At 41.5% G+C, this 26213-nt stretch overlaps 3 protein-coding genes across 4 annotated transcripts in view; 2 read left to right on the top strand and 1 right to left on the bottom strand.

Moving 5' to 3' along the window:
• Window positions 1-1644: 1644 nt before the first annotated feature.
• sp4 (sp4 transcription factor) lies at window positions 1645-19371 on the top strand. 2 transcript variants are annotated; one of them, XM_029732378.1, is made up of 14 exons: window positions 1645-2199; window positions 2610-2680; window positions 3927-4031; window positions 4433-4660; window positions 4848-4978; window positions 5104-5614; window positions 5715-5783; window positions 5892-5939; window positions 6037-6123; window positions 7004-7283; window positions 14966-15164; window positions 15236-15303; window positions 16640-16771; window positions 16851-19371. In XM_029732378.1, the coding sequence occupies exons 1-14, from the start codon at window positions 2193-2195 to the stop codon at window positions 17123-17125; spliced, it is 2211 nt and encodes a 736-aa protein (XP_029588238.1). In that variant the 5' UTR covers window positions 1645-2192; the 3' UTR covers window positions 17126-19371. The 2 variants fall into 2 exon arrangements, with proteins under 2 accessions (XP_029588238.1, XP_029588237.1); XM_029732377.1 differs by having other exon boundaries at window positions 4364-4660.
• LOC115173889 (late embryogenesis abundant protein ECP63-like) lies at window positions 15310-16582 on the top strand. Its single transcript, XM_029732379.1, has 2 exons — window positions 15310-16267; window positions 16301-16582. The coding sequence occupies exons 1-2, from the start codon at window positions 15328-15330 to the stop codon at window positions 16315-16317; spliced, it is 957 nt and encodes a 318-aa protein (XP_029588239.1). The 5' UTR covers window positions 15310-15327; the 3' UTR covers window positions 16318-16582.
• A 2430-nt stretch (window positions 19372-21801) lies between the features above and the next one.
• itgb8 (integrin, beta 8) overlaps window positions 21802-26213 on the bottom strand; it is a 25813-nt gene continuing 21401 nt past the window's right edge. The window contains exons 12-16 of the mRNA XM_029732380.1: window positions 25871-26093; window positions 25224-25327; window positions 24735-24848; window positions 23296-23456; window positions 21802-23212 (exon numbers count right to left, since the gene is read on the bottom strand). Coding sequence (XP_029588240.1) covers window positions 23081-23212; window positions 23296-23456; window positions 24735-24848; window positions 25224-25327; window positions 25871-26093 — 734 coding nt within the window. The 3' untranslated portion in view covers window positions 21802-23080. The remainder of the gene's footprint in view (window positions 23213-23295; window positions 23457-24734; window positions 24849-25223; window positions 25328-25870; window positions 26094-26213) is intronic.

Raw genomic sequence — 26213 nt, 5'->3', positions numbered from 1 at the left:
GGGTTAAAACGTGGATGAGTGTGCGTGTAACTTTTGGTAGATCAGTGGAAACCGTTTTACATTTTAGGAATTTCGCAGACGCTCTTATTCAGAGCATTCATCTTAATTTCAACGGTTTTACTGAGTTACAGTTCATGTAAGGGAATCAATCGATTTAAATACTTTTCATTAGGCCCTAATCTATGGATTTCATATGACTAGGCAGGGGCACAGCCATGGGTGGGCTTGGGAGCGCATAGGCTCACTGACTGGCTAGGCCTGGCTCCCCAATCAGAATGATTTTTTCCTCACAAAAGGGCCTTATTACAGACCCACATAATCCTCAGTTTCATCAGGTGTCCGGGTGGCTGGTCTCAGAGATCACGTAGGTGAAAAAGCCGGATGTGGAGGGGCTGGCGTGTTTACACGTGGTCTGCGGTTGTGAGGCCAGTTGGACATAATGCCAAATTCTCTAAAACAACATGGTTATGGTAGAGAAATTAACATTCAATTCTCTGGCAACCGATCTGGTGGATATTCCTGCAGTCAGGATGCCAATTGCATGCTCCCTCAACTTGAGACATCTGTGTCATTGTGTTGTGTGACAACTGCATCTTAGTGGCCTTTTGTCCCCAGCACAAGGTGCACCTGTGTAATGATCATTCTGTTTAATTAGCTTCTTGATATGCCAAGTGTCAAGTGGGTGAATTATCTTGGCAAATGAGAAATGCTCACTAACAGGGTTGTAAACACATTTGTGCACAACATTTGAGAGAAATAAGCTTTCTGTGTATATGGAACATTTCTGGGATCTTTTATTTCAGCTCATGAAACATGGGACCAACACTTTACATGTCATGTTTATATTTTTGTTCCGTATAATATACAGTAGACAGAGAGAGGCTGTGTGTTATAATGGATAGTCTCTATATCATAAGGGCCAGTCTCTGTATATTATAAGGGATACTATCTCGCTGCCTCTGTCCCTCCGTCTGTATATTATAAGGGCCAGAGACTAGTCCTTATATTATACAGCAGGGCTGCCCAACCCTCTTCCTGGAGATCTACTGTCCTGTAGGTTTTTTGTCCAATCTTAACTAGCTAAATCAGATACGCTAATTGAAGGTCTTGTTGAGCAGCTAATTAGTAGAATCAGGTGTGTTAAATGAAGGTTGGACTGAAAAGCCACAGGACTAGCTCTCCAGGAAAAGGGTTGGGCAGCCCTGCTATATAGAGACCAGCCCTTATAATATACAGATAGCGAGTGTCCCTTATTCGACGGTGAGAACGGGAGAGACACTGACCATATAATAGAGGGAGCGAGACAGACTCACCCCTGTGATAGAGAGGGAGAGAAAGCTGAAGGCAGCGAGAGGCCGACCTTTATAAAAAAAAAAAGTGGGGGAGGAAAGGAGACTGGCCCTCATGATTAAAAAAGAAAACAACGTTCACACCTCTCCTCTTGCCCAACCCCCACATCACACAGTCACCGCCTTCTCTCTGCTTCTCACCCTACCTTGACTCTACGCCGCACCAGCCGTACAGCTGACCGCAAGGCAGACTGGGAGATGAAGTCCCCGTCGCCACAACACATTTCGAAGGCGAGGCTTCGCTAAATACAACTCCCATCTCAACCCTCGCAGACTGAGTCCTGCATATGTGGGAGGAGCGCACCGCCCACAAAAAGCCACAGCTATCTGTCTCCAGCTGCAATTCTACAATTCAACTATAAAAATAGCCATAAAATAGTGGTATTGATGAGGGGTGTTTTTGCATGAAGATCGTTGGAAAGGCTTGTTGTACCTAGCGGCAGAAACAGCAGCGACAGAAAGAGAGGGCGAGGGGTGTTGGTCTGATGGCTAAATGGAAGTGGGTGGGCCTACCGCGGACACATTACTAACTTGAATTAGAATACATTTTCCCAGTCGATTTTTCCGTTAATGGAATTAACGCGCGTCGGTCGTTAAAGGGTGTTTTCGGTTGGTTTTGAGAGGCGTCGGGCGCGGAAACCGGACCGTTTCCCGTTATCACGGGAGGTTTGATTGTTGCTCGAGTTTTGTACCGCCCTTCCTGCCGAGTGGGTGGTTTAGCTGCTAACCGGAGCGACGACACAGCCCAGCTCGAGCTATTCGCGGAGAAAAAAGGCCGTCCTTACCCGGTGCTTTAGCCGGCCTTTCTCCCCTAGCCTCTCCTCTCTGGTTTATGAATGCGTTATGAGTGGTAGGTACCCTCCCCTCTCATCTCCGTCTCCACCCCTCTATACCTCTTTTCTTTCTCCCTCGCTTTCTTTGCATACAGCCTGACAGGTATGCAGAAACCGTTTGATGATAAAGAATAGCGCATTCCTAAAAAAGAGGCAACACGTTTCCATAACGGATCAGTTTAGTTGTATTAGTCTCTAATCCGGTTCCGATCAATGTGTATGCCTTTTCGCCAGTAGTTGAACCATATGGTGTCACTACACTTATAAAACCATGTGCAGGGAAATATTGACATCTTTATAGCCTATTTTTATCAGGTAGTCTCCGTTTACCCACTGTGTTATTGATAAATGTGATCACTAATCATTCAGTCCTCCAGTGTTAGTCTATTGATTATTGATCAAGTATTGTTTGATCGATGGTCCTCAGATCAGAAGAAGGAAGTGTCGGGATCAGAAGGAGGGAAACCAGGCAAGAAAGGCAAACGTTCTGGATCACAGGTAGGCTGGTACACACACACACCACTTCCTGGTTCTGTCTAGATACCATGTTCAGAGGATTGCATTATGTCTATCAACACCAATAATGGACTTGTGTCTTTGGCTCCATGTCTATGAGATGAGGTTTTTATAGTATAATAAAACATATTTATTTAATATTTTCATAGCATGTGTTCTGACAGGGTTTCCAAATGCATGTTTGATTCTAGTGTTGATATAGACTGTCATGTAGCTTCTGTGCAAAAAAACCCCACTAGCTGTCTACAGGCAGCTTTAGAGGTATGTGTGTGTGGGTGATATTAAATATTTGCCTGCGACCTACACTCATAGAACAAAAGGTGCTATCTAGAACCTAGAAGGGTTCTTTGGCTGTCCCCATAGGAAAACCCTTTGAATAACACTTTTTTTGGTTCCAGGTATAAAAAAAAACTTTTGGTTCCAGGTATAACCATTTTGGGTTCCATGTAGAACCCTTTCCACAAAAGATTCTACCTGGAACCAAAAAGGGTTTTACCTGGAACCAACTGCTCTCTCTCTCTCTCTCTCTCTCTGTCTCTCTCTCTCTCTGTCTCTCTGTCTCTCTCTCTCTCTCTCTCTGTCTCTCTGTCTCTCTGTCTCTCTGTCTCTCTGTATCTCGTCTCTGTGTGTGTTTCTCTGTCTCTCTGTATCTTGTCTCTGTGTCTGTCTCTCTGTATCTTGTCTCTGTATGTGTTTCTCTGTCTCTGTCTGTCTATCTGTGTGTGTGTGTCTCTCTCTCTCTCTTTCCGTATCTCTCTGTCTGTCTATCTGTGTGTGTGTGTCTCTGTCTCTCTCTTTCCGTATCTCTCTGTCTGTCTATATGCATGTTGTCTCTCTCTCTGTCTCTCTCTTCTCTCTTTGTCTCTCTCTCAATCTCTATCTCTCTGTCTATATGCATGTTGTCTCTCTCTGTGTGTGTGTCTATCTCTCTCTCTGTATATCTCTCTCTCTGTCTATATGCATGTTGTCTCTCTCTGTGTGTGTCTATCTCTCTCTCTGTATATCTCTCTCTCTCTGTCTATATGCATGTTGTCTCTGTGTCTCTCTCGCTCTCTTTGTCTGTCTCTCTTTCTCTGTTTCTCTCTCTCTCTGTATCTCTCTCTGTATCTCTCTCTCTCTCTCTCTCTCTCTCTCTCTCTCTCTCTGTCTATATGCATGTTGTCTCTGTGTGTGTGATCTATGTTTGAATTCCCCTATCTGCCTGTGTGTGTATTCTCTCTCTCTCTAGGATTCCCAGCCATCTCCCCTAGCCCTACTGGCTGCGACCTGCAGTAAGATAGGAGGTCAGGGAGGAGTGGAAGGACAGGTCCAGTTGCAAGCTGGTCAAATACAGGTAGCAATCAATACTAATTATATCGCTAGAAGTTTTGTTATTCCTTGTATTAATGTTCTTGTTACTGTTATAGTTGTTACAATGTTGGTAATGTAAGTTCTGAAACAATAAGACATTATAAAGACTCATACATGCTTTATAACATGGTACATACACTACATGGCCATTTATAAAGGCTCATACATGCTTATAACATGGTATATATCTGTAGACTTTCATTGTACTGTGTGTTGATTGTACTTCCAGATCCAGAAACACATAGATTCAGCCAGGAACCAGACTGATTCCTACTCTAGTATATGTTTATTCAATTCATGTATATTTATTTGCAGTTGCAGGGTGGGCAGATCCAGGGTCATATAGTTGTAGATGCAGCAGGTAATCAGACTCTGGTTCAGCAGCAGTTAGAACTGGTTCCTGCCCAGTTCACTGGTAATGGCTGGCAGATCATCACTACCGCTCCCCAAATGGCCAATGACACTGCCAATCAACCTGTCGCCGTAACGCTGGCCACCACTTCAGCCAATGACAGTGCTCCGGCAGGCCGTAAGGTGAAGGCTTTGGGCGGGACTAAAACCATAGCAGCCAATCAGCAGCCTCAGCAGCAGCAGCAGTTCCAGATCATCCAGGTTTGTGTGTGTGTGTGTGTGTGTGTGTGTGGAATGGAAAGTTGACTGGAGGGATGCAGTCATGTGGAAATTCTGGTCCTATAACTGTCTTTTTCTTAGACATGGAGAGTGGAGTACTATATACTGTATAGTATTCTGTTTCTGTGTCCAGGTTCAGACACAGTAATGTGTTTGTTTGTCTCTCCAGGTGCAAAATATGCCTTCGTCAGGGGGTGGGGTCCAATACCAGGTGATCCCCCACCTGCAGACGGCAGACGGCCAACAGATCCACATCAGCCCCCAGACCGCATCCCTGGGGGGGCAGCACATCCAGATCAGGTAGGTGACAGCTGTTTTAGGTCAGACTGCATGTTAGAGGTTAGACAGGAGGTTTGGGTGATTAAAAAGTGGTACAATTTACTTTTTACAGGTGAAAATAGATAAAGTGTTTCTATTCTATTCAGTCCGGCCCAGGGCGGACTACCAGAGCAGGTCCAGCTGATCCAGACCCAGAACCAATCCCAGACCCAGGCCATCCTACAACCGGCCAACCAGCAGGCCATCCTCACTGGCTCAGCCAATCAGACGTTGCAGCTTCGTCCAGCCCAGTCCTTCCCGCTACAGATGCAGACCTTACAGGGCTCTCAGACCCAGGTAATGACTACAGTACCCATAAACATCGGCGGTATGACCCTCGCCCTGCCGGTAATGAATAATTTAGCGGGGGGCGGAGCCGTGCAGCTTATCCAAGCAGCCGACGGCAGCTTTACCGTAGCTAACAGCAACCAGCTGGTGACAACAACGGCGGCGGCGGTGTCCGGGGCAGCTACCGGGTCATCTGGCGGTACCATAACAACTGTTGCCGGGTGCGATGGAGCATTGTCGGACGGAACACAGCTGAGTTCTGTAGCCGGGTCGGACGGAGGGGCAGAGAGAGACTCACAGAACCAACCCAGCGAGCAGGACTCACAGATGGTACGTGATTGCGTGTTTTTGTGACTTAACATCCATGAAATAAAAGGATGTATTGATTGATTGTTGATTAATTAATTGGTTGGTTGATTGACATGTCCAGAGCCAGGCCAATGGACTGCAGGGCCAATCAGATCCTCCAGGGACTATCCAGCAGGTCATCGTGGGACAGGTGGGTTCTACTTGGCTGCTTTTACCTTTTGACCTTCCATTCTATTCTATTATGATATGGTATGGTATTATACTATAATAAATTATACTATAAGTTGTCATTGTCCAGATGGGCAACCAGGTGTTGCAGCAGATCCAGATCCAGCCACAGAACCAGGTAACACACACACACACAGATACACACACACACACACACACACACACACACAGTACATCCGCAGAAAGTTTGTGAGCCCTGTGTTTGTTTCCACCAGATCCAAGGCCAGCCACATCAGATCCAAACCTTTCAGTTAGGACCAGGCGGGACCCTTCAGCCCATACAAGCCTTCCAGAACCAACAGGTAGCTAGCTAGCTGCTCTCTGCTGCCTTCCCCAAACTGTTGCCACAAAGTTGGATGCACAGAATCGTCTAGAATGTCATTGTATGCTATAGAGTTAAGATTTCCATTCACTGAAAATAAGGGGCCTAACCCGAACCATGAAAAACAGCCCCAGACCATTATTCCTCCACCAAACTTTACAGTTGGCACTATGAATTCAGCAGGTAGTGTTCTGTTGGCATCCGCCAAACCCAGATTCGTCCATCGGACTTCCAGATGGTGAATCGTGATTCATCACTCCAGAGAATGCGTTTCCACTGCTCCAGAGTCCAATGGTGGCAAGCTTTACACCACTCAGCCGACGCTTGGCATTGCGCACGGTGATCTTAGGCTTGTGTGCGGCAGCTCAGCCATGGAAACCCATTCATGAAGCTCCTGACGAACAGTTATTGTGCTGACGTTGCTTCCAGAGGCAGTTTGGGACTCAGTAGTGAGTGTTGCAACCGAGGACAGGCGATTTTAAAGTGTTACACGCTTCAGCACTTGGTGGTCCCGTTCTGTGAGCTTGTGTGGCCTACCACTTCACGGCTGAGTCGTTGCTGTTGGAAAGGTGGCATCCCATTACAGTGCCACTTTTAAAGTCACTGAGCTCTTCAGTAAGGCCATTCTACTGTCAATGTTTGTCTATGGAGATTGAATGGCTGTGTGCTCGATTTTATACACCTGTCAGCAACGGGTGTGGCTGAAATTGCCAAATCTGCTAATTTAAAGGGGTGTCCACATACTTTTGTGTATATATAGTGGACATTTCTTCCAAAATCTATGATTTTATTGTGTGTTGTATTGATTTCAATTGAATGTCAATGATTCATAGCCTTTTTTTATTAATTGATTCCTCCAGGTTCTGATCCGGACCCCAACCCTCTCCTCGTCGGGCCAGATCACATGGCAGACTCTGCAGCTCCCTGGGGGGATGTCTGTGCCCCAGCAGCTGACCCTGGCCCCTGTGGGCGGAGGGGCTGTGGGAGGAGGGGGCTTCGTGCAGCTGGGGGGGGCTCCCCTGACGCTGAGTGCAGCCCAGATCAACCCTGGGTCGGGGGTGCAGACGGTCAACATCGCTGGACTGGGCACCGCTGGGGTACAGATGCAGGGGCTACCCCTCACCATCACTGGACTACAGGGTGAGAACAGAGAGGGACTGTGTGTGTGTGTGTGTGTGTTGAGTGTTGTTATCCAACTGTATATTTGTATATTTTCTGGGGGGGGTTGGGAGCAGTGCTACAAATTATATTCTACTGTACCATAATGATATTCTACTGTACCATAATGATATTCCACTGTACCATAATGATACTCTACCATAATGATATTCTACTGTACCATAATGATACTGTACCATAATGATATTCTACTGTACAGTAATGATATTCTACTGTACCATAATGATACTGTACCGTAATGATATTCTACTGTACCGTAATGATATTCTACTGTACCGTAATGATATTCTACTGTACCATAATGATATTCTACTGTACCATAATGATATTCTATTCTACTGTACCATAATGATATTCTACTGTACCATAATGATATTCTACTGTACCATAATGATATTCTACTCTACTGCACCATAATGATATTCTACTCTACTGTACCATAATGATATTCTACTGTACCATAATGATATTCTACTCTACTGTACCATAATGATATTCTACTCTACTGCGCTGTAATGATATTCTACTGTACCATAATGATATTCTACTGTACCATAATGATATTCTACTGTACCGTAATGATATTCTATTCTACTGTACCGTAATGATATTCTATTCTACTGTACCGTAATGATATTCTACTGTACCGTAATGATATTCTACTGTACCGTAATGATATTCTATTCTACTGTACCGTAATGATATTCTATTCTACTGTACCGTAATGATATTCTACTGTACCATAATGATATTCTACTGTACCATAATGGTATTCTACTGTACCGTAATGATATTCTACTGTACCATAATGGTATTCTACTGTACCGTAATGATATTCTACTGTACCGTAATGATATTCTACTGTACCGTAATGATATTCTACTGTACCGTAATGATATTCTACTGTACCATAATGATATTCTACTGTACCATAATGATATTCTACTCTACTGTACCGTAATGATATTCTACTGTACCGTAATGATATTCTACTGTACCATAATGATATTCTACTGTACCATAATGATATTCTATTCTACTGTACCGTAATGATATTCTACTGTACCGTAATGATATTCTACTGCACCATAATGATATTCTACTCTACTGTACCGTAATGATATTCTACTGTACCATAATGATATTCTACTCTACTGTACCGTAATGATATTCTACTGTACCGTAATGATATTCTACTGTACCATAATGATATTCTACTGTACCATAATGATATTCTATTCTACTGTACCGTAATGATATTCTACTGTACCGTAATGATATTCTACTGCACCATAATGATATTCTACTCTACTGTACCGTAATGATATTCTACTGTACCATAATGATATTCTACTGTACCATAATGATATTCCACTGTACCGTAATGATATTCCACTGTACCGTAATGATATTCTACTGTACCATAATGATATTCTACTGTACCGTAATGATATTCTACTCTACTGTACCGTAATGATATTCTACTGTACCGTAATGATATTCTACTCTACTGTACCGTAATGATATTCTACTGTACCGTAATGATATTCTACTCTACTGTACCGTAATGATATTCTACTGTACCGTAATGATATTCTACTGTACCGTAATGATATTCTACTGTACCATAATGATATTCTACTGTACCGTAATGATATTCTATTCTACTGTACCATAATGATATTCTATTGTACCGTAATGATATTCTACTGTACCATAATGATATTCTACTGTACCATAATGATATTCTACTGTACCGTAATGATATTCTACTGTACCGTAATGATATTCTACTCTACTGTACCGTAATGATATTCTACTCTACTGTACCGTAATGATATTCTACTGTACCGTAATGATATTCTATTCTACTGTACCGTAATGATATTCTACTGTACCATAATGATATTCTACTGTACCATAATGATATTCTATTCTACTGTACCATAATGATATTCTACTGTACCATAATGATATTCTACTCTACTGCACCATAATGATATTCTACTCTACTGTACCATAATGATATTCTACTGTACCATAATGATATTCTACTCTACTGTACCATAATGATATTCTACTCTACTGCGCTGTAATGATATTCTACTGTACCGTAATGATATTCTATTCTACTGTACCGTAATGATATTCTATTCTACTGTACCGTAATGATATTCTACTGTACCATAATGATATTCTACTGTACCATAATGGTATTCTACTGTACCATAATGGTATTCTACTGTACCGTAATGATATTCTACTGTACCGTAATGATATTCTACTGTACCGTAATGATATTCTACTGTACCATAATGATATTCTACTCTACTGTACCATAATGATATTCTATTCTACTGTACCGTAATGATATTCTACTGTACCATAATGATATTCTACTGTACCATAATGATATTCTATTCTACTGTACCGTAATGATATTCTACTGTACCGTAATGATATTCTACTGCACCATAATGATATTCTACTCTACTGTACCGTAATGATATTCTTTTCTACTGTAACATAATGATATTCTACTGTACCGTAATGATATTCTACTGTACCGTAATGATATTCTACTGTACCGTAATGATATTCTACTGTACCGTAATGATATTCTACTCTACTGTACCGTAATGGTATTCTACTGTACCGTAATGATATTCTACTGTACCGTAATGATATTCTACTGTACCGTAATGATATTCTACTGTACCATAATGATATTCTACTCTACTGTACCGTAATGATATTCTACTGTACCATAATGATATTCTACTCTACTGTACCATAATGATATTCTACTCTACTGTACCGTAATGATATTCTACTCTACCATAATGATATTCTACTGTACCATAATGATATTCTACTGTACCATAATGATATTCTATTCTACTGTACCGTAATGATATTCTATTCTACTGTACCATAATGATATTCTATTCTACTGTACCGTAATGATATTCTATTCTACTGTACCGTAATGATATTCTACTCTACTGTACCGTAATGATATTCTACTGTACCGTAATGATATTCTACTGTACCGTAATGATATTCTACTCTACTGTACCATAATGATATTCTACTGTACCATAATGATATTCTACTCTACTGTGCCGTAATGATATTCTATTCTACTGTACCATAATGCTATTCTACTGTACCATAATGATATTCTACTGTACCATAATTATATTCTATTCTACTGTACCATAATGATATTCTATTCTACTGTACCATAATGATATGATATTCTACTGTACCATAATGATATTCTACCTTACCGTAAAATATTCTACTGTACCGTAATGATATTATACTGTACCGTAATGATATTCTACTGTACCGTAATGCTATTCTACTGTACCATAATGATATTCTACTGTACCATAATGATATTCTACTGTACCATAATGATATTCTATTCTACTGTACCATAATGATATGATATTCTACTGTACCATAATGATATGATATTCTACTGTACCATAATGATATTCTACTGTACCATAATGATATTCTACTCTACCATAATGTTATTCAACTGTACCATAATGATATTCTATTCTACTGTACCATAATGATATTCTATTCTACTGTACGATAATGATATTCTATTCTATTGTACCATAATGATATTCTACTGTACCATAATGATATTCTATTCTACTGTACCATAATGGTATTCTATTCTACTGTACCATAATGATATTCTACTGTACCATAATGATCTTCTATTCTACTGTACCATAATGATATTCTACTGTACCGTAATGATATTCTATTCAACTGTACCATAATGATATTCTACTGTACCATAATGATATTCTACTGTACCGTAATGATATTCTATTCTACTGTACCATAATGATATTCTACTCTACCATAATGTTATTCAACTGTACCATAATGATATTCTATTCTACTGTACCATAATGATATTCTACTGTACCATAATGATATTCTACTGTTCCGTAATGATATTCTACTCTACCATAATGATATTCTATTCTACTGTACCATAATGATATTCTACTCTACTGCACCATAATGATATTCTACTCTACTGTACCGTAATGATATTCTACTGTACCATAATGATATTCTACTCTACTGTGCCGTAATGATATTCTACTGTACCATAATGATATTCTACTCTACTATACCAAAATGATATTATACTCTACTGTACCATGATGATATAATACTCTACTGTACCATAATGATATTCTACTCTAATGTACCATAATGATAATCTACTGTACCATAATGATATTCTATTCTACTGTACAATAATGATATTCTACTCGACTGTGCCGTAATGATATTCTACTGTACCATAATGATATGATATTCTACTGTACCATAATGATATTCTACTCTACTGTATCATAATGATATTCTATTCTACTGTACCATAATGATATTCTACTGTACCATAATGATATTCTACTGTACCGTAATGATATTCTACTGTTCCATAATGATATTCTATTCTACTGTACCATAATGATATTCTACTGTACCGTAATGATATTCTATTCTACTGTACCATAATTATATTCTACTGTACCGTAATGATATTCTACTCTACTGTACCGTAATGATATTCTACTGTACCGTAATGATATTCTACTGTACCGTAATGATATTCTATTCTACTGTACCGTAATGATATTCTACTGTACCATAATGATATTCTACTGTACCGTAATGATATTCTACTGTACCATAATGATATTCTACTGTACCATAATGATATTCTACTGTACCGTAATGATATTCTACTGTACCGTAATGATATTCTACTGTACCGTAATGATATTCTACTCTACTGTACCGTAATGATATTCTACTGTCCTGTAATGATATTCTACTGTACCATAATGATATTCTACTGTACCATAATGATATTCTACTGTACCGTAATGATATTCTACTCTACTGTACCGTAATGATATTCTACTGTACCGTAATGATATTCTACTGTACCGTAATGATATTCTACTGCACCATAATGATATTCTACTCTACTGCACCATAATGATATTCTACTCTACTGTACCGTAATGATATTCTACTGTACCATAATGATATTCTACTCTACTGTGCCGTAATGATATTCTACTGTACCATAATGATATTCTACTCTACTATACCAAAATGATATTATACTCTACTGTACCATGGTGATATTCTACTGTACCATAATGATATTCTATTCTACTGTACAATAATGATATTCTACTCGACTGTGCCGTAATGATATTCTACTGTACCATAATGATATGATATTCTACTGTACCATAATGATATTCTACTCTACTGTATCATATTGATATTCTACTGTACCATAATGATAATCTACTGTACCATAATGATATTCTATTCTACTGTACCATAATGATATTCTACTGCACCATAATAATATTCTACTCTACTGTACCATAATGATATTCTACTGTACCATAATGATATTCTACTGTACCATAATGATATTCTACTCTACTGCGCTGTAATGATATTCTACTGTGTCATAATGATATTCTACTGTACCATAATGATATTCTACTCTACTGTACCGTAATGATATTGTACTGTACCGTAATGATATTCTATTCTACTGTACAGTAATGATATTCTATTCTACTGTACCATAATGATATTCTACTGTACCATAATGATATTCTACTGTACCATAATGATATTCTATTCTACTGTACCATAATGATATTCTACTGTACCATAATGATATTCTACTGTACCGTAATGATATTCTACTGTTCCGTAATGATATTCTATTCTACTCTACCATAATGATATTCTATTCTACTGTACCATAATGATATTCTACTGTACCGTAATGATATTCTTTTCTACTGTAACATAATGATATTCTACTGTACCGTAATGATATTCTACTCTACTGTACCGTAATGATATTCTACTGTACCGTAATGATATTCTACTGTACCATAATGATATTCTACTCTACTGCGCTGTAATGATATTCTACTGTGTCATAATGATATTCTACTGTACCATAATGATATTCTACTCTACTGTACCGTAATGATATTGTACTGTACCGTAATGATATTCTATTCTACTGTACAGTAATGATATTCTATTCTACTGTACCATAATGATATTCTACTGTACCATAATGATATTCTATTCTACTGTACCATAATGATATTCTATTCTACTGTACCATAATGATATTCTACTGTACCATAATGATATTCTACTGTACCATAATGATATTCTACTCTACTGTACCATAATGATATTCTATTCTACTGTACCATAATGATATTCTACTCTACTGTACCATAATGATATTCTATTCTACTGTACCGTAATGATATTCTATTCTACCATAATGATATTCTATTCTACCATAATGATATTCTATTCTACTGTACCATAATGATATTCTACTGTACCGTAATGATATTCTACTCTACTATAATGATATTCTACTGTACCATAATGATATTCTACTCTACTGTACCATAATGATATTCTATTCTACTGTACCATAATGATATTCTACTGTACCATAATGATATTCTACTCTACTGCGCTGTAATGATATTCTACTGTACCGTAATGATATTCTGCTGTACCATAATGATATTCTATTCTACTGTACCGTAATGATATTCTATTCTACTGTACCATAATGATATTCTATTCTACTGTACCATAATGATATTCTACTCTACTGTACCATAATGATATTCTATTCTACTGTACCGTAATGATATTCTATTCTACCATAATGATATTCTATTCTACCATAATGATATTCTATTCTACTGTACCATAATGATATTCTACTGTACCGTAATGATATTCTACTCTACTATAATGATATTCTACTGTACCATAATGATATTCTACTCTACTGTACCATAATGATATTCTATTCTACTGTACCATAATGATATTCTACTGTACCATAATGATATTCTACTCTACTGCGCTGTAATGATATTCTACTGTACCGTAATGATATTCTGCTGTACCATAATGATATTCTATTCTACTGTACCGTAATGATATTCTATTCTACTGTACCATAATGATATTCTACTGTACCGTAATGATATTCTACTGTACCATAATGATTTTCTACTGTACCATAATGATATTCTATTCTACTGTACCATAATGATATTCTACTCTACTGTACCATAATTATATTCTACTCTACCATAATGATATTCTACTCTACTGCGCTGTAATGATATTCTACTGTGCCATAATGATATTCTATTCTACTGTACCATAATGATATTCTACTGTACCATAATGATATTCTATTCTACTGTACCATAATGATATTCTATTCTACTGTACCATAATGATATTCTACTGTACCATAATGATATTCTACTCTACTGCGCTGTAATGATATTCTACTGTACCATAATGATATTCTACTGTGCCATAATGATATTCTACTGTGCCGCAATTATTTTCTATTCTACTGTACCATAATTGAAATACGCCTCTGGCCTTTGTGTTTTTATCCAAAATCATTTTTAATGAATGTAATGTCTCCGGCTGGAGCAGCCTATTACTTTAATTATCCAATAAATAAAAATAGTCTATTCTACCACCAGGTCAGCTGCAGGGTCAGGAGGGCGGGGTTAAGGTCCAGTCGTCCCCAGTAAAGGTAACCATGGGTAACGTGGCAGGGTCGTCGCTAAGCCCAGACCAGATGGGTTCTGTCCAGAGTTCGTCGGACCAGGAAGGACCACCCAGCAAGAGGCTCCGCAGGGTGGCGTGCTCCTGTCCTAACTGTAGGGACGGAGAGGGGAGGTACTACACACATACACACTCACATGCACACTCTCACTGTCTCTCTCTGACTGTGTGTGTGTGTGTTGCAGGACCAGTGGAGACCCATCTAAGAAGAAGCAGCATGTGTGTCACATGGAAGGCTGTGGGAAGGTCTACGGTAAGACCAGTCTATACTGTGGAAATGTCTACGGTAAGACCAGTCTGTACTGTGGAAAGGTTGACGGTAAGACCAGTCTATATTGTGGAAAGGTCGACGGTGAGACCAGTCTATACTGTGGAAAGGTCGACGGTAAGACCAGTCTGTACTGTGGAAAGGTCGACGGTGAGACCAGTCTATACTGTGGAAAGGTCGACGGTAAGACCAGTCTATACTGTGGAAAGGTCGACGGTGAGACCAGTCTATACTGTGGAAAGGTCGACGGTGAGACCAGTCTGTACTGTGGAAAGGTCGACGGAAAGACCAGTCTGTACTGTGGAAAGGTCGACGGTGAGACCAGTCTATACTGTGGAAAGGTCGACGGTAAGACCAGTCTGTACTGTGGAAAGGTCGACGGTGAGACCAGTCTATACTGTGGAAAGGTCGACGGTAAGACCAGTCTATACTGTGGAAAGGTCGACGGTGAGACCAGTCTATACTGTGGAAAGGTCGACGGTAAGACCAGTCTATACTGTGGAAAGGTCGACGGTAAGACCAGTCTGTACTGTGGAAAGGTCGACGGTGAGACCAGTCTATACTGTGGAAAGGTCGACGGTAAGACCAGTCTATACTGTGGAAAGGTCGACGGTGAGACCAGTCTATACTGTGGAAAGGTCGACGGACAGACCAGTCTATACTGTGGAAAGGTCGACGGTAAGACCAGTCTATACTGTGGAAAGGTCGACGGTGAGACCAGTCTATACTGTGGAAAGGTCGACGGTGAGACCAGTCTATACTGTGGAAAGGTCGACGGTAAGACCAGTCTATACTGTGGAAAGGTTGACGGTGAGACCAGTCTATACTGTGGAAAGGTCGACGGTAAGACCAGTCTATACTGTGGAAAGGTCTACGGTAAGACCAGTCTATACTGTGGAAAGGTCGACGGTAAGACCAGTCTATACTGTGGAAAGGTCGACGGTAAGACCAGTCTATACTGTGGAAAGGTCGACGGTAAGACCAGTCTATACTGTATGAATTTGAGATTTACCCATCTACACTGTATAAAGTAGAGATTTACCCATCTACACTGTATAAAATAGAGATTTACCCATCTACACTGTAAAATAGAGATTTACCCGTCAATACTGTATAAAATAGAGATTTACCCATCTACACTGTAAAATAGAGATTTACCCGTCAATACTGTATAAAATAGAGATTTACCCATCTACACTGTATAAAATAGAGATGTACCAGTCAATACTGTATAAAATAGAGATGTACTAGTCTATGGAACCAATAAAATATAGAATATTAATTTGATATTACCAATCTGTAATAATATTCTATCTACCAGGTAAGACCAGTCACCTGAGAGCTCACCTCCGCTGGCACACAGGAGAACGACCCTTCGTCTGTAACTGGATCTTCTGTGGCAAGAGGTTCACACGCTCGGACGAACTGCAGAGACACAGACGGACACACACAGGTACACACACACACACACACACACACACAGTTATGTCCTGTGTCTATGTTGTTCTTATTCAGATGTCCCCATCCTCCAGGTGAGAAGAGGTTTGAGTGTCCAGAGTGCAGTAAGCGTTTCATGCGTAGCGACCATCTCTCCAAACACATCAAAACCCACCAGAACAAGAAGGGAGGGGCTTCTCTCGCCATCATCACCACTGAAGACATGGAAGATTCCAACCAGGGTTTAGGCTCCTCCCCTCGCATCGTAACTGTGGAGACACTCTCCCAGGACTCAGCCCCCGCCACTCCAACAGCCTCCTCGCCCAATCAAATGGAGAGAGAAGAGGAGGAAGAGGAGGAGTTTGAGTAGTGACCAGTGACCACTTCCTGTTTAGGGATAAAGCAGGGAGAGCTAACTTCCTGGTTGGTCTCCATGGTTATGCTGTGGCTGTGGAGGTCAGGTGGTCTATTTTTTTTAATGTTTTCAAAAAGAAGAAATATGATGAACTGAATATTACATAAACAGAGGGAGGAATCTGAATCTAAACTAATGAATTAATCTAACGACAGACTAAAGGTATGAATTAGTAGAATGGTGTTTATAACAGAATAGAGGTCAGGGGAAAAGGTATAATATAGATTTCTAATCTAAACTCGCACCCTATCCCTTATATAGTGCACTACTTTTGGCCAGAGCCTTCTGAGTAGTTTGTTATGTAGGGAAGAGAATGCCATTTTAGATAGGCTAATTAAACTAGCACATGACAGAACCCTGGAGTTGTCAAACATCAAGAAGAGACATTGGTTGTGTCCCAAATAGCTAGGTTGCCATTTGAAACACAGCAATTGTATCTCTATGCACAAAGATGTTCCTCTGCTAATACTGTAATGATGATTATGATGAAGAAACATGAAATGTGGCATGGTCCAGACTGTAGGACAGACAGATGAGAGGAGCAGGGGTGTGTGTGTGTGTGTGTGTGTGTGTGTGTGTGTGTGTGTGTGTGTGTGTGTGTGTGTGTGTGTGTGTGTATTCCGGTTCAACAGGACTATAGTTCAGGTAAAGACCAGTCTGATAAACTCTTACTGAAGAAAGACCAGAAAAAGAGGAGTAGACCTCTAAAGGTTTGAAAAAACACATAGAACATATGTATAAATGATGCATTCCTAAAGAAACGCTCTGCATTTCAAATATGAATAGTTTCTATAAAACGAACAATCTAGCTTTCTGCAACAGGCTGTTTAGTGAAAGCAATACTATAAGACAATCCTAGTGAAACCATGTTTACATTAATGACAGTAGAGAAAAAGGTTTCCCTGGTATGAAACAGCCAGTCAGCTCACAGCGTTAAAGGTGCACTCAGCAATATGACATCATCGTACACAGCGGGGTGATTTCCTGCTTGATGCCATATTGCTGAGTGCACCTTTAAGAAGTAGCTCTCCTGGGGTTGGTGGGTGGGTAAGACAGTGTCAATAAGCAGTACTAATGTCAAAACACACAGTGCTCCCACTGAAACTCAGAGCAGCAGCTGTTGTCTGTACCAGAACCAGTTTAGAATCCAGCAATAATGTGACTCAATCATCGTATCTGAACCCTGAAGTTGTGTAAAGTATCAACGTCTGAGATAAACAATATACATTTCAGTAATTAGACATATTTCAAATAATATATATTCACGATATTTCAAGTGATTAGAGATACTCTATTAAGAGTGGTAGAGTTCCAGTGTGATTTGACGTTGGTGCTGTTTTCTCTGCATTGTGAAGGTAGAGCCCCCTGTGTGTGAGTCCTGGTACTACAACGCCTTAAAACAAGCAGTATTACACACACACACACACACACACACATGTAGTGGGGGGAAGGGTGAGGCATGAGGAGAAGGGGAGAGAAAGGGAGAGAGAAGGGTGGATGTTTTTACTATGTGGTTGTTATGACAAGTGTTTGGTGATGTGGCTCTATGTTAGTGTCAGTGCATACGTTTTGAATTGTATTTTTAGCTCTTTATTTTCTTAACCCCCCCAGTACATTTTGACACAGATGATTACTGTGTACAGCTAATTTATTATCTGTTCTATTTTAATATCTGCCTTTTGCTGGAGTGTATCGTACGCGTTGATCAGAGGTGTGTGTGTGTGTACAGCATGTTGCCTTTTAGTGCTGTTTTCTCTTTTTAATTCATCGTAAACTTATTTTGTTACATCTGTCGTTGTCATGACTGCGGCCCGTCATTTCTACTACTCTTAACGCGCCATAATATGTTTAAAAAAAAAATATGAAAGCAAAAAAATGATAAAAATTAATATTTGAAAATGAAGTGGTTGATATGCCAACCAGATGTGGATGTTTTCGGTAATATTTTGTGTGACAACCAGTTTTCTTTCATATTTTCTAGTGACATCTCATTTGTAAAATGTTTTTCTAAGCAGTTTGTGGATCTTCATGATGATTAATCTGGCCTCCAAGGCTGCAGGTTCTTGATTATTGATATTTTATTGATATTTTTAAATCAGCTTTGTACAAATGTGTTGTGTGACTGGGGTTAAAGAAGTGAAAAGAGAAAAAAAGACTTTGCCTGCATAACACTTTAAATAAAGTGATGAAATCAGTCTAAACCAGTCTCTATCACTGCTCCCAGCTGTGTGTGTTCCGTTGAGTCATTTTCTAAAGTGTAAACACTGACTTCTTGCTATGAAGTTGCTCTGATAACTTTGGCAATCTCTCTTCCCTATTTTTCTTTCTCTCCGCTGTGTTGTGAGTGTGACAGTAGTCTGGTCCTGTGATGGTGGTCACTGAGATTATTTCAAATGCACAGTTTTGCCGTCTCTTCACACACACACCTGCGGTGCCACAGAAACATGTCTGCTGGTGTGTACTCTGTAATTACCTCGGAAGCCGAACCTCCTCCGTTCCCGCCCTTCTCGGGGGGTTGCTAGGCAACGGAAGCAGTCTGCAGGCCAGAGGCATGGCTGGTTGTGTATGTTTGTCTGTGTGATCAAGCGTAGCTGGTTGTGTGTGTGTGTGGAGGCGTTGTTGGTTGTGTGTGTGTGTTAATTGGAGGCGTGGCTGATTGGAGGGGAAGGAGAAACCACAAACCATGAAGGAATAGAAAAGGCCACATGCTTTCCTGCTTTATTCTTGTGCATCAACTCTGTTTTGTAAAATATGACTAGGTCATATGTCTTCATTTGCATTGGTGTGTGGTGTGGCTGTATGTCTATTGCACTGTCTAATAAACTCAATGAATGGATAGTCAGTCACTTCAGCCTATGATAAATTTACTAATGAGTAAACACACTTGAGGTTTATAAAGAATCAGAACGAGTTAGACATCAATTCAAATCTAACACTTAATAATTTCATTAAAACATTCATGTTACAGGAACTCTTAATCACATGCATTTACAGAAAATATACACAAACGTGCTTTTATTATACAAACACAATGCCCAGTTAGCAGTCTGAGGTCAAATACATGTCAAATAGCTGAGCTTTAATTTAGCTTTGAGTTTGAACTTTTGGGACTATTGCATTAGTTTCATTGTACCGCACAAACTCAGTGATGTGCTGAAATGATCAACTTGACATAAGAATTTTGTAAACACAACTTAAGTACTGCTTATGGATCACTTATTTGTGGTTATTCACATGTAACAAAATCCTTATGTACAGTGCATTCGGAAAGCATTCAGACCTCTTTCCTTTTTCCACAATTTGTTACATTACAGCCTTATTCTAAAATAGATTAAACTTGATTGAAGTCCACTTATGGTAAATTCAATTGATTGGACATGATTTAGAAAGGCACACACCTGTCTATATAAGGTACCAGAGTTAACAGTGCATGTCAGAGCAAAAACCAAGCCATGAGGTTGAAGGAATTGTCCGTAGAGCTCCGAGACAGAATAGTGTCGAGGCACAGATCTGGGGAAGGGTACCAAAACATTTCTGCAGCATTGAAGGTCCCCAAGAACACAGTGGCTTCCATCATTCTTAAATGGAAGAAGTTTTAAACCACCAAGAATCTTCCTAGAGCTGACCGCCCGGCCAAACTGAGCCAGGACAACCATCTCTGCAGCACTCCACCAATCAGGCCTTTATGGTAGAGTGGCCAGACGGAAGCCAATCCTCAGTAAAAGGCACATGACAGCCCGCTTGGAGTTTGCCAAAAGGCACCTAAAGGACTCAGACCATGAGAAACAAGATTCTCTGGTCTAATGAAACCAAGATTAAACTCTTTGTGCTGAATGCCAAGCATCATGCCTGGAAGAAACCTGGCACCATCCCTACGGTGAAGCATGGTGGTGGCAGCATCATGCTGTGGGGATGTTTTTCAGCGGCAGGGACTGCGAGACTAGTCAGGATCGAGGGAAAGATGAACGGAGCAAAGTACAGAGAGATCGTTGATGAAAACCTGCTTCAGAGCGCTCAGGACCTCAGACTGGGGCGAAAGTTCACCTTCCAACAGGACAACGACCCTAAGCACACAGCCAAGACAACGCAGGAGTGGCTTAGGGACTTGAACATCGCTGGAGAGACCTGAAAATAGCTGTGCAGCAATGCTCCCCATCCAACCTGACACAGCTTGAGAGGATCTACAGAGACGAATGGAAGAAACTCCCCAAATACAGGTGTGCCAAGCTTGTAGCATCAGACCCAAGAAGACTTGAGGCTGTAATCACGGCTAAATGTGCTTCAACAAAGTACTGAGTCAAGGGTCTGAATACTTATGTAAATGTGATATATCTGTTATGTTTTTTTAATACATTTGCAAAGATTTCTAAAAACCTGTTTTTGCTTTGTCATTAAGGGGGATTGTGTGTAGATTGATGATAAAATGAAATAATTTAATCAATTTTAGAATAAGGCTGTAACGTAACAAAATGTGGAAAAAGTCAAGGGGTCCGAATACTTTTCGAATGTCTTCAGACTGGCCATGAACTATGCACTGCAGACTAGGTTGTCATGCTTTCTGACGTGAGACAATGGCTACCGTTCTAATAATGTGATACCAGTTTTAAAATGATTTGACCCAAGTCTGCCAGTTAGAGAGATCCTTTTTATAATTGCTGATTCATTTAACATTGAGCTACAGTTCTGTAATATTACAGCCATGTAGCCAGTCAGTACCTTTAATTAAAAATACAATAAAAAAATTACAAACAATTTTTTTGAAATAAATCACAATAAATAACAATATTAGTGTTATGGACTAAATAAATTAGCAGCTAATGAATGCTGTAAACATCAGACATCAGATGTAAAGAAAAACTGAACATGTAACAAATGTATTATTAAATATTATTCATAGTTTTGTTTACTGGAATTTTTGTAGATAGAAGTGTAATATGGAACGTTCAGGATCCAATCAGGAGCCTTCCCAGTAGTTTAGGAGCCAATCAGCAGCCTTCCCAATAGTTCAGGAGCCAATTAGCGCTCAGTAGTCTGACAACACTACGACCTATCATGCTACGTAACGATGCTTGTGCAAATCTCTACTCTGTCTCTCCACAAGTACGCTAATTTAAAATGAATGCTTGTTTCAAATATTAAAACTAGATACTGTACATTATCAACCGTTGGAGGCTACCTGTCCTCTCAAAACTCCAGTTATGCCAGGCACATAAAATAAAGAAATCAAGTAGATTTGGTGGTAGGTAAAAAAAAAGGTCATGATTGTGGAGTGTCACATATTCACACGTTACTGCTGGTGCAAGGTCACCATTCACCCATCCATCCATCCATCCATCCATCCATCCATCCATCCATTCATCCATTCATTCATTCATTCATTCATCCATCTATCCATCTATTAATTCATTCATTCCTTCATTCAAATGATTCATTCCTTCATTCAATTATTCATTCATCCAATTCTGTTATGTCGTTTCACCACTGACCACTAGGTGGCAAGCTAACACAGGACACACAGGTTGAGTAGAGAGAGAGAGAGATCAAGTAAACTAATAAACTTAGTGTTCTCTGTAATAAAAACATAAATATTTAGCATTGATAAATCAATCAATGTTCAGTACCTTTCAATGGCTGCCAGTCCATAAAGCCACATAATATTACAGTATCAGTAACAAGACTCTTGTTTGGAGTGTTACCCTGTCCAGTTTTTCATGATTTACTATCCTTCCCCTAACCTGTAACCAGTGCAAGTATACTGAGAAAAGATTCCTGTAGGCCTGCTCACTGTCATTTTACTGTACCTGTATTTCAGAGGTGCCGCTTCTCAAGCAGTATAACATTACAGTTGCTGCTTTTTTGTACCGGTCAGCATTGGCCCACTTCAACCGTTGACCTCTAACCCCTGATCCCTTACTGCCAGGGTTCGCCCAGGGGCATCTTGGGAACGGTGATATGCATCTCCATTGGTCGGTCAGGGCCCGGGGGGCGGTCCCTCCTGTAGGATACCGTCTTCTCATTGGTCTTTGGGACGTGTGACAGATCCTAATGACACAACATGCACAGGCAGTTAGAAACATGCAGACAAGTGTGTTTCTGTGTGAAGATAAAGTATTGGAGAATCTTACCTTGCCAGTGGGGTTGTATTGTTGATCAGTGGCGCCACCCTGTGGCAAAGATCGTCTGTGCAGCACCAGCACCAGCACAGCCAGCATCACCAAGCCAGGGAGGAACGTCAACACACACACACTGAGGAAGGTCCCCACATACCGCCTACTGGATACACACTCTGGAGACACACACACACAGTTGTGAGTACTTCATCTCTATCCATTGTAGTGTATAGGGACACACAGACCCAACACACCAAAATTTGACCCTGAAATAGTCACAAAGTACCACTGTCCTCAAACACACACATGCATGCACGGGCACACACACACACACACACACACACACACACACACACACACACACACACACACACACACACACACACACGAATACACAACGAGAGATCGGGCTCATCCTCAGACAAAGAGACTAAAGTTCTACTCTGACATTTATAACTGTTGCCATGGAAACTTGGCTTCCGCAACCGGGAGTGGGAGTGTTCGGGAATACAGGGGGGAGAGACATGAGGGGAGGAGGGTGGGGGACAGGGAGAGAGACAGGGGGAGAGGCATGGGGGGAGGAGGGTGGGGGACAGGGAGAGAGACAGAGGGGAGAGGCATGGGGGGAGGAGGGTGGGGGATAGGGAGAGAGACAGAGGGGAGAGGCATGGGGGGAGGAGGGTGGGGGACAGGGAGAGAGACAGAGGGGAGAGGCATGGGGGGAGGAGGGTGGGGGACAGGGAGAGAGACAGAGGGGAGAGAGATAGTGGGGGAGGAGGGTGGGGGATAGGGAGAGAGACAGAGGGGAGAGAGATAGTGGGGGAGGAGGGTGGGGGATAGGGAGAGAGACAGAGGGGAGAGAGATAGTGGGGGAGGAGGGTGGGGGATAGGGAGAGAGACAGAGGGGAGAGAGATAGTGGGGGAGGAGGGTGGGGATAGGGAGAGAGACAGGGGGGAGAGGCATGGGGGGAGGAGGGTGGGGGACAGGGAGAGAGACAGGGGGATAGGGAGAGAGACACAGGGGGGAGAGGCATGGGGGGAGGAGGGTGGGGGATAGGGAGAGAGACTGAGGGGAGAGAGATAGTGGGGGAGGAGGGTGGGGGATAGGGAGAGAGACAGAGGGGAGAGGCATGGGGGAGGAGGGTGGGGGACAGGGAGAGAGACAGAGGGGAGAGAGATAGTGGGGGAGGAGGGTGGGGGACAGGGAGAGAGACAGAGGGGAGAGAGATAGTGGGGGAGGAGGGTGGGGGACAGGGAGAGAGACAGAGGGGAGAGAGATAGTGGGGGAGGAGGGTGGGGGACAGGGAGAGAGACAGAGGGGAGAGTGGGACACAATGAATAGTGCTGTTTCTAGAGAGGTGGTGTGGTGCAATTGTTGCAACTTGCACTTACACAGTGTGTCTGTGTATATGTGTGTGCGCACGTGTGTGTGTTTGCGCGTGTGTGTGTCTCACCAGGTTGTGTGTTGAAATGTAGAAGAGTATTTCCTGAGACAAGTGCAGTGTGGAAGCGATAGTAACAGTTGTCTTTCTTATACACACACTGTCTCCATACCTGACCTAGTAGGACTGGAGAGAGAGACAGAGAGAGAGAGAGAGAGAGACACACACACACAGAGAGAGAGAGAGAGAGAGAGAGAGTGAGAGACACACAGAGAGAGAGTGAGAGACACAGAGAGAGACACACAGAGAGAGACAGAGAGAGAGAGAGAGAGAGAGAGAGACAGAGACACAGAGAGACACAGAGAGAGAGAGAGAGAGACAGAGACAGAGAAAGAGAGAGAATATATTCATGTTTATCCCATCAACTTTGATCAAGAGAAAGAGAGAGGGAATGAACTGAACGAATGTCATTGAATGTTTTTTTTTTTTGCAGTCCATAATGACATGTTTGTGTGTGTGAGTATGTGCTTCTGTCTGGTATAACCCCTGACCCCATTCTACCTGTGACATCATTGACGTAACCCACTAATGGGATGCAGGTATGGTTGCACTCCCCCGTTTCTCTCTGAGACAGACCGTGAGACAAGTGGCAGTCTATACACCTCCTGATAGAGAGAGAGAGAGAGAAAGAGAGAGAGGGAGAGAGAGAGAGAGAGAGAGGGAGAGAGAGGGAGAGAGGGAGGGAGTGTGAGAGAGAGAGAGAGAGAGAGGGAGAGAGAGAGAGAGGGAGGGAGTGAGAGAGAGAGAGGGAGGGAGTGAGAGAGAGAGAGAGAGAGGGAGAGAGAGAGAGGGAGGGAGTGAGAGAGAGAGAGAGAGAGAGGGAGAGAGAGAGGGAGGGAGTGAGAGAGAGAGAGAGAGGGAGGGAGTGAGAGAGAGAGAGAGAGAGGGAGGGAGGGAGTGAGAGAGAGAGAGAGAGGGAGGGAGAGAGAGAGAGAGAGAGGGAGGGAGTGAGAGAGAGAGAGAGAGGGAGAGAGAGAGAGAGAGAGAGGGGAGAGAGAGGGAGAGAGAGAGGGAGGGAGGGAGGGAGAGAGAGAGAGAGAGGGAGTGATTACCAGGGTGGTTGATGTGACGTGACCGACTGCGTATGAACAGAGGTCATCAGAATGCAAGGCATCAGACTGTGTTAGCCCGCTGAGCTGAAGCCTTACCAGTGTGACTGACAGGAGCTGTGGCAGGTGGGACATCTCTCACAAAATGCTCCGGAATATTGATGGTTGTCACACACACATCTGCCACACACACACCTGCCACGCCCGCTGCATAGCAACCCATTATCGGACAGGCAGGTTGCCGTAGAGACTGGGCACCTGCAGCTCTCTCCTGTCCAGCCCTCTTCACATACACAATCACCAGACACACACATACCTCGCCCTGAAGGAGAGAGGGAGAGAGAGAGATTGTAGTCTACCACCTGTTACACAATGTGAGTAAGTGAATAAGATTTAGCTCGTAAGATGTGAAATCTACAGTCTTGGATTGTGTGTGTGTGTG

This window comes from Salmo trutta, chromosome 34, assembly GCF_901001165.1.
Source record: "Salmo trutta chromosome 34, fSalTru1.1, whole genome shotgun sequence".
NCBI lineage: Eukaryota > Metazoa > Chordata > Actinopteri > Salmoniformes > Salmonidae > Salmo > Salmo trutta.
The sequence above is the reverse complement of the archived record's forward strand: the minus strand, read 5'-3'. Positions and strand labels throughout refer to the sequence as shown.